General features: G+C 33.0%; 2 protein-coding genes across 5 annotated transcripts; one reads left to right on the top strand and one right to left on the bottom strand.

Moving 5' to 3' along the window:
* Window positions 1–16: 16 nt before the first annotated feature.
* Window positions 17–1,549, bottom strand: LOC109586384 (uncharacterized). The gene is made up of 7 exons (XM_020002571.1): window positions 1,510–1,549; window positions 1,162–1,455; window positions 1,071–1,115; window positions 984–1,025; window positions 268–932; window positions 154–216; window positions 17–103 (listed from the first exon to the last, which is right to left on the bottom strand). Exons 1-7 carry the CDS (start codon window positions 1,547–1,549, stop codon window positions 17–19), a joined length of 1,236 nt encoding a protein of 411 aa, XP_019858130.1.
* A 566-nt stretch (window positions 1,550–2,115) lies between these two features.
* On the top strand, window positions 2,116–8,311 carry LOC109586386 (UDP-glucose:glycoprotein glucosyltransferase-like). Of its 4 annotated transcripts, none has more exons than XR_002186999.1 (10): window positions 2,116–2,130; window positions 3,265–3,300; window positions 4,863–4,974; window positions 5,429–5,535; window positions 6,356–6,441; window positions 6,744–6,956; window positions 7,001–7,117; window positions 7,689–7,773; window positions 7,869–7,978; window positions 8,032–8,311. XR_002186999.1 is itself a non-coding variant. In XM_020002573.1 (6 exons), exons 1-4 carry the CDS (start codon window positions 4,914–4,916, stop codon window positions 6,922–6,924), a joined length of 435 nt encoding a protein of 144 aa, XP_019858132.1. In that variant the 5' UTR covers window positions 4,863–4,913; the 3' UTR covers window positions 6,925–6,956; window positions 7,001–7,117; window positions 7,395–7,648. The 4 variants fall into 4 exon arrangements, 1 of the variants encoding a protein (XP_019858132.1); XR_002187000.1 differs by having other exon boundaries at window positions 5,434–5,535; XR_002187001.1 differs by lacking the exons at window positions 2,116–2,130; window positions 3,265–3,300; window positions 4,863–4,974 and adding an exon at window positions 5,046–5,059.
* Window positions 8,312–8,587: the final 276 nt, after the last annotated feature.

Below are 8,587 nucleotides of genomic sequence, written 5' to 3' on the forward strand. Positions count from 1 at the left end.
ATACTGGTCAACAACATTAATGTATTATTATACCTTGATTAATTACTGATTGAGGTGTTGCTCCTTCTGTTTCTTTCTCCTCCAGTCTTGCTACTCTCTCTTCCTATTAAGTTAGTTTAATAAAAATTAATAGTCAAACACAAATTATTATACCTTTGTATCATGAGGTTGTTCCTTTATCTCCTGTACTTCCTCTTCCAGTGGTTCCTGTATTTCCTTTATAATACAGTATATATTGGTAATTACTGACAGTATATATACACATACTTGTATCTTCTGTTTCTTCCATATTGTGCAGTATCCAACAGTAAGCTTCATTAGACCATTTTTTATTAATAATTCAAGATTTTCACTCAATTTTATAATGAGAGCTCCAGTGAGAGAGTGAGGGAAGGAGCAAGTGATGGTGATGGATTGAGTGCTTTTGATGTCAACCAGTTTCACAAATTTACCGGAAGATTTAGATACGATATCTGTAACATCCTTTAGTTTATGCTCAGTAGCTTCCCATCCAAGTACATAAGAGATGGATTCACATTTAAGAGGAGGACTGGCCCTAACTACATCAAACGGCTCATTCAAGCACAGATCAACTGATAAATTACGACACGATTCATCAATTTCCCTCTTGTAATCGTCAATGTATTTCTGAGCATCATCAATCTCAAAGTGCTCAACAACAGCTTCAAGGATCACAATATTAATGAGACTGCAATTTTTTCTAATCAGACGCATAATACCTTGAAGATTACTAATCACACTCAATTCTGCTTCAAGGTCAGAGTTAAAATCTTCAATGAACATCTTAAGATCTTCTAAACGAGGAGGACATTTAACAATAACTTTGCGAACATTAGAAAACATTTTAGCAAATTTTGCAAAAAGCACATCAAAATCTTGACTTTTATATTGTGGAATGTAAAGAGGAGCAACTGCAGAAATAAATGTGACTAATAATTACACCCACTGATATTACCACTCACCATTAGTAGTTGTCGATTTATTGGAATCAGAAGATTCTTGAGCTAAAAATTATTAAAAAACTGATTACTAATATTCTATTGATATACCTTCATCATCGGATATCACCTGTGTATTATCATTAAATGTTTTATCTAAAAAGATTTTCAAAAATTTATTGCGTAAATTACGCTAGCTCACCATAGTCTTTTTGTATAACTGTTCCTAGTTTTACATTACCAGTGAACTTGCACAACACACTAGCAAATGTTTGTAGTAAACTATACTTGCTTTCAATAGCTACTATAATGGCAGCTAACAGGACTTCACATTGATCGGAAACAGAGGGACTAGCCGATACAACAGTATCTAATACTTGTCCTGTTATGACACCCTCTCTTTGAAACATAATAGCTACACTGAGAGGATCAGAGAGAGACTGAGAGAGGAGTGGATGATGAGTGTTGAATATATCAATAGCCTTAGCTTTATGTTCTATAGAATACACACACAGAGTCAATACTAATACAATCAGGGATATTAACTTACCCTCTTGATTTAGCTTGTCAGCTGCAGCATTCTCATTCATAAATTTAAGAGCATCTGACAGTGAGTCAAAGGTAGCTCCTCCTTTACTGTCAACATTATCAGCTCTGGATAACCACTTGGAGAGACACTCCGTCAAGCATCGAAATACATCACCAGGATGATTCCTTTCAATGGCGTCCAGTGTGTTCTTGTGTAGTCCTAGTGTCAGTCCCAGCTCATGCCATCTTGTCTGAGGGAAACCACATCTCTTCAACAGATTAAGTACATCAATAAGTTGATCTAAAATCATATTCAATGATACATAAATAGTTAAGGAACATTACCAATAGTCAAAGGAGAAGAGAAGAGACTCAGAGAAGAGGAACAAGAACTGGTTTTAGTTGCCATTGATCAAAGAACAAGCTAACCGGATGCAAACTTTGCAAAGGAATCAAAGGGAGGTGCTGGTTTTGGGCGGGGCAATTGTTGTTATTTTAACCCTCAATATAGGGCGGAATTGGAACAGTCAACAGACGGTCCTGAGACGGATCATGATGGACTTTTCATATAAGTATACAGGGAAGAGAGAAAGTTGATGATGAAAATGATGGAGTTGCTAATGACAACAAAATAACAGATGAGGTAGTTTAAATGTACCTGTACATGTATACTAGTACATGAATTCTAGTAAAACTGGGAATTACTGAATAATTATGAATTTGTGACCAGTGCCATTGAGCATTTAGCATAACAATCCTATTATATATTTATTTATTTATTTATTCATCTATTTAACATGTTGACAAAATTTGATGGTGAACTATTATCAGTTAGTAGTATATTTATACTTTATTGTTCTCCATGTCCAGAAATTGCAATGGGACTTCCGGTCGCGTTAATTTAATGATATTCATTGGAATTACCATAGCAACGGCAGTTCCGCAATGGTGGATTGATAGGAAGCTTCACTACAAAGCTTGCTAACGTCTTTCTGGTACATGGATGGGACTTCACTAGATACTTGAGGCTTCTAGAATGCTACTTAATGCAATTGGTTATGGTAGTTTTCTCATATTCTTTTGTTAAAGTGGCAAGCGTGGTGAAAGAACAGGCTCTTCTCAACAAACGGCCGTCTTACTTTAAAAAGGTCTAGAGACACTATTTGCTTGTATATATAAGATGTTAAGCACTCTTTCTTTCACTTTATTATTCCTAAGAGAAGAGGAAAGCACTTGTGACTTGTTGACTCTTGCTGCTGCACCCATCATTATTGAAATGGCTAAAATTACTTCACCTTCAGGAGACAAATGTTCCAAACAAAGTTTTGAATTTCTTTATCTTTTTTGCATCATTGGGTAGTAAGAATTTTGTACTTTCACAAAATAAGTGAGCAAATTGTCAAAAATTGTTTGAAATTTAGATATAACCATTCAAAAAGTAAAAAAATTATCATACATACATAAAGGAATGACAAGATGGCGGCACTGACTGCCTCATCTTCAATTGGTAAATGTTCCACACAAAGTTACTCCAAATGCTGTAATATTTAGCAGGAACACAGGTAGATGGATGAAGAACAGCTACTGAAGTGAGCAAATTGATGATTCTTATTCTGAAGAAAGATATAGCCTAGTAAATGGAAATGTCCATTCCTGCCCTGTATAAAGTCAATCAGTGGTATACGGAGATAATTGCTCAGTATACTACTCCGTGTCCACTCATTTCTGGACATGCATCTCTCTCCTCCTATCCTTTCTTTCATTTTCTCTCTCATAGGAGCTTGTAGCTTTAAAAGACTCTCATGTATTTAATGTAAGTAATGTAATGTAATGCTTTGAAATCACACCAAATTTTTACATTTTCTGATACATATTGATGTCCTTATGCTGTGTAGAAAGTTTGAGCTGATTCCGACTTCAATTTTTCAAGTTATGGCCATTTTAAGATATTGCCGTGATTTTGAAAAATACCCAAGACTATAGCCCATTGTTTTTCCAAAAAAAGTCTCCGAAATCAACTCAAATTTTTATTACATTTTCTGATACATATTGATGTCCTTATGCTGTGTAGAAAGTTTGAGCTGATTCCGACTTCAATTTTTCAAGTTACGGCCATTTTAAGAAATTACCACTACCGTAAATCTTCTAAAAATTCAACACTCTAACTTCGTCAAATTAAATAATTTTTTCCAAATTTTCACAAAATTACCTGTAATTATTTGATTATGCAAAATTACTGGCTGAGTATTCTAATTTCGACATAATCCTCTCATTTCGGCTCATGATTGACCACTTGCTTCAGTCTACCTTACCAAGCAGCTGAGACTTTGGAATGACCCTCCCTCCAATTTAGTCAATAAAAATTATTTAAAAGTAAAAGAACATTTTTAACCTCTAATTTTTCAATAATTATTACTGATTTTAAGGTGAATTTAATTTGCCGAATTTTTAGAAGATTTACAGTATTTCGAAAAATACCTAAGGCTTTTTCCAAAAACATGGCTGTGAAATTACCCCAAATTTTTATTAAATTTTTTGATACATATTGATGTCCTTATGCTGTGTAGAAAGTTTGAGCTGATTTTGACTTAAATTTTTCAAATTACGGCCATTTTAAGAAATTATTGAGATTCTGAAAAATACCCAAGGCAATAGCCAATCATTTTTTTCAGAAAAATGGCTTTAAAATCACCCCAACTTTTATTATATCCTTATGCTACTTAAAAAGTTTGACCTGGTTTTGATTAAATTTTTGAGTTACATGTATGACCAAAATCAAAAGTAAATATACGTATGTACATGTACATGTAATTTTTAAATAAAATCCCAAAATTTGGATTTTTCCAAGAATGGCTTTAAAATCATCGTAAATGTTTATTATATTTTTTGACAAAGGTTTTATTTTGATGAGTTGATGATTCAAAATAAAATGCCAAATTTTACAACCGTCAAAAAATTTTTGTACTTCGTGCCGTGTGTACCCGAAAGGCACTATTCGTCAAATTTAAAAATTGTAAAAAATCTACTGTATAGCTTGAAATTTTCGTGGAATGTAAATTTCGTGGTTTTTGTGGTTATGGGGCTGCCCACGAAATTTAAACCCACGAAATCATTGAAGTGCCATCAACCACGAAATTTAAACCACGAATTGCCCTACTAGGAGCAAACCACGAAAATATCAAGCTATACAGTAATTTTGATCAGAATCAGCTCAAACTTTCTACACAATGTAAGAGCATGTATTTGTATCAGGAAAAAATTATAAAAGTGAAGAATTCTCTCCTTTTCATTTGAAGTAATAATGACAATTATGACAATTACGTGATATTATATTATTATTTTTTTATTTTTATTTTTATTTTTATTAATTGCTAGGAGTGGTTATCATTATTCATGCATTAGTGATATTATTAAGTTGATCCTCAGATGAAGAAAGCTGGATTACTAAGACACACACAAATTAACAGCAGAAGCATTGTGGAGAAAAGTAAAGAACATTTATAATTATAATTTAATCATTATTGTTACGTGTTGCTATGGTAACTGATACATGTACTGTATACTAGTCGAAGGTAAAGGAGGAGAGAGAGAGAGAGAGATGGAGAGGGAGAGAGAGGGGATGGAGGAAGGGAGAGGGGGAGGGAGGGAGGGAAGAAGATAGAAAGAAAAGTGAAACAGCAAAGGACAATTCCACCATTATTATACAACGTAGGTCTAGGGCAAATTTTATTCTCCAAGTTTGAAAAAAATTTGCAATTTCCTGAAATCTCCTATAGCTTTTGGTCACTCATATTTTGCCATGTGTCCTGAAGTCTACCATTTTAGCTAGTTTAGTCTCCCAAAAATTTTATCTAGATATAATATCAATGGGCTAGTGTTTAATAGTGATAGTACAGTAACTAATGAAAGGTAATGTACTGTATCTCTTATTTATTATTAAGGACAGTGTTTTGATGCACATATGGATTCTCCTATACCTGGTCTACAGTATGTGATGGGTACTGATACTGATCCTGAACTATATGATACAATAGTAATGGCTAATCTTGTAAGTACATTATACTATACACACTACCGTACATCGGGTATATTTCAATGCATGAAAGTGGTGGAAATATTAAGTTCAATGATGGAATAATTCGGAAGCCTTTTATATTTCGAAAATATTTTACTTGCTATTATTTCCATCAACCACCTGGCCTGATAAGTAAATCGAAGCATTTGCTGGCTTCTCCACTTCTGAATCAACCTTAGCAACACTTCTAACTGGCAAAGAAGGCTCTTTATGGCCTTCGAGTTAGAAGCCATGAAGCCATGGATAGTTATGAAGCCACGTGTTCATATTAATTGTACAATACCACATATCTTCTATTCCTTTTTATCCGCATATTTTAAAATTTCATAATATTTATTTTCGCAACGGATTGCTTTTTCCGAAATTATTAATGCATTGAAATATACCCAATATGCGGTATATTGTAGTGTATGATTTTCAAGCAACTTTAAAAATTCATAAAAAGTCCAAATTTGATCAGAGTCAGCTTAAACTTGATACTGAGCATAAAAACATGTATATGCATCAGAAAAAAGTATAAAATTCTAGAATTTTCAGTTTTTCATTTTTGACAAAATTTGGCCAATGACCGTGTGACTGGCCCAATTGACCGGCCCAATTTTGGAGAAACTTAAATATTTGTTAAAAATCTAATTTTTGTCAGAATCAGCCCAAACTTTCTACACAACATAAGAACATGTATATGCATCAGATAAAAATATAAAAATGAAGAATTTTTACCTTTTCATTTTTGACAAAATTTGGCTAATTTTCCTTTTCAAATTTCAATTTTGATATTATTCGTTATTGTTAGGGTTATTTCCAGCTAAAGGGTAAGCCAGGAGCATGGAAGCTGAGACTAAGAGAAGGAAGATCATCAGAAGTATATCAAATATCAAGGTACAACTGTTTGTACAATATAGTAGTATATAGTAATACTTGTACCAGAAATTTTATGATCTACAGTACAGGGATAAATAGTATTCCTATATTGCCCTGTATACAATATACAAATGTATATACAATTATTATTGACAGTTATAATATTGGCAGTTTTATTTTGAACCGCCAATTTGCCAATTTTTCTGGCTATACAGAGTATTTCTATTGCCCTGTGTACATGTACATGTATGTACATGTACATTGCTGCTTATGTAAAGTTCCTTTCTCTCCTTTTCTCTTCTCTCTTTATAATCTCTCAGTTACTATCAGTCCAGAGTTGGTTCAGGTGGTAATGTATCCTCAATACCAGTTAATGTATCCAGTTTTACCGGTAATCACTTAATAGTACGAGTGACAAAGAAGCCAGGGATGGAAAAGGCCAGTCTCCTACTGAGCAAGACTGAGAACCAACAAGCCACACCTACTGGCTCCACCCCTTAACAAAATGGTGGAATAATTGACTCAATCTCAAAGTTAGTTTTGTGTGTATTTTTATTTTATTAATATTGTGGTACAGGTTCTTTGTACCTGATGATGCTCCAATCATTACTGGGTCTAATGATACAGTCCCTACCACTGATACTATTAATATATTCTCAATAGCTTCTGGACACCTTTATGAAAGATTCCTAAGGTTAGGAGTGGAGATAAGTAGAGAAAACTAAAGATTAATGAGACAGACATTATGCTATATTTGTGAGTGATTTTTAAAAAGTTTGAGGGAGAGAGACAGAGAGAGAGCTACATGTATTAATAGAAAAAGTTAATATAAAGCAATAAATGTACATGTACATACACATATTGGTTGGTTGTGAGAGATTTGTTAAACTAAGTTTAATATTGGAGTTACATGTACTGTATGTGTATGAGTGTATTACTAGTGGAGTGTTATTAGTGTTTGTATTGTGTAGGATTTGTGGGAGTATGGCACTAGCTGATAGACAGTGACTGCTGAGTAATAGTGATTAGTACTTAATGTGTTAACTAATTAAGATTTTGTGTTAAATTATTATTGTTACTATGTTTAGTATCATTACACTTATGTAATGATTTAATTTTGATTTTTGTATAAAAGGAGCTTGTGCTCTGTACTCTTTTGTCTGTCATTTTGTCTGTCGTTTTGTCTGTAGTTCTTTGCTGTAATATATATAATCTTTGATCTTAACCGATCGTATATCCCGCGGCAAGTGCATTTATACCAATAGGATTATGATGCTAAGCGTTCTGAAACACACTAAAAATCCAGTCAAGTTTTGGTTCCTAAAAAATTATTTTTCACCACAATTCAAAGTAAGGAAAGCTATAAATAATTATAAATGTTTGTACATCTACATCAATAATTAATTGAATATTATTACTATTATCATTAATTGTTTCATTCTCAGGATTTCATTCCCAGGATGGCTGAGAGGTATGGGTTTGAGTATCAGCTGGTACAGTACAAGTGGCCATGCTGGCTTCATGGACAAACTGAAAAACAAAGATTAACCTGGGCGTGAGTATATAATAATTATTAATTAATGATTATTATTATTATTATTATTATAGGTACAAAATATTATTTCTAGATGTACTTTTTCCATTAAATATTAAGAAAATAATTTTTGTCGATGCTGACCAAGTATACAATGTAGTTATAAAAGTTATTATTAATTATAATTACTTATTAACAGTTACTTATAATTATTAATGGTTATTAATAGGTGGTTCGTACTGATATGAAGGAATTGTTGGAGGAGCCATTGGATGGAGCACCTTATGGATACACTCCTTTCTGTGATAGTCGTACTGATATGGATGGATTCAGGTAATTAATGATATGTAGTATTGGTATAGTCAAGAGTGGATAATAATAGAAGAGAGTGTCCTACTGTGATATACCCCCTGCTTCATCACAGCATAGAATTGAAGAGTCACATTCAGGATATTTTCAGTCTTTTATTTGAGTAGTTATTATATTGCTAGTTATTTTTGAATAACTACTCAAAAATACTGAAAATATCCTGAATGTGACTCTTCAATTCTACGCCGTGATGAAGCAGGGGTTATATCACAGTAGAACACTCTCTTCTATTATTATCTACTCTTGGTATAGTAATAGACC

Source organism: Amphimedon queenslandica, unplaced genomic scaffold, assembly GCF_000090795.2.
Source record: "Amphimedon queenslandica unplaced genomic scaffold, v1.1 AMPQUscaffold_12884, whole genome shotgun sequence".
Classification (NCBI taxonomy): domain Eukaryota; kingdom Metazoa; phylum Porifera; class Demospongiae; order Haplosclerida; family Niphatidae; genus Amphimedon; species Amphimedon queenslandica.

What these genes read in the sequence shown, in the direction of transcription:
- LOC109586384 (XM_020002571.1), bottom strand. Translation starts at nt 1,549, where the DNA reads ATGAATGAGAATGCTGCAGCTGACAAGCTAAATCAAGAGG. An exon ending in TGACAAGCTAAATCAAGAGG is followed by an intron (nt 1,456 to 1,509) that starts GTAAGTTAATAT and finishes TGTATTCTATAG; the next exon opens with AACATAAAGCTAAGGCTATT. An exon ending in AGTTATACAAAAAGACTATG is followed by an intron (nt 1,116 to 1,161) that starts GTGAGCTAGCGT and finishes AAATCTTTTTAG; the next exon opens with ATAAAACATTTAATGATAAT.
- LOC109586386 (XM_020002573.1), top strand. Translation starts at nt 4,914, where the DNA reads ATGAAGAAAGCTGGATTACTAAGACACACACAAATTAACAGCAGAAGC. An exon ending in CAGAAGCATTGTGGAGAAAA is followed by an intron (nt 4,975 to 5,428) that starts GTAAAGAACATT and finishes TTTATTATTAAG; the next exon opens with GACAGTGTTTTGATGCACAT. An exon ending in CAATAGTAATGGCTAATCTT is followed by an intron (nt 5,536 to 6,355) that starts GTAAGTACATTA and finishes CGTTATTGTTAG; the next exon opens with GGTTATTTCCAGCTAAAGGG.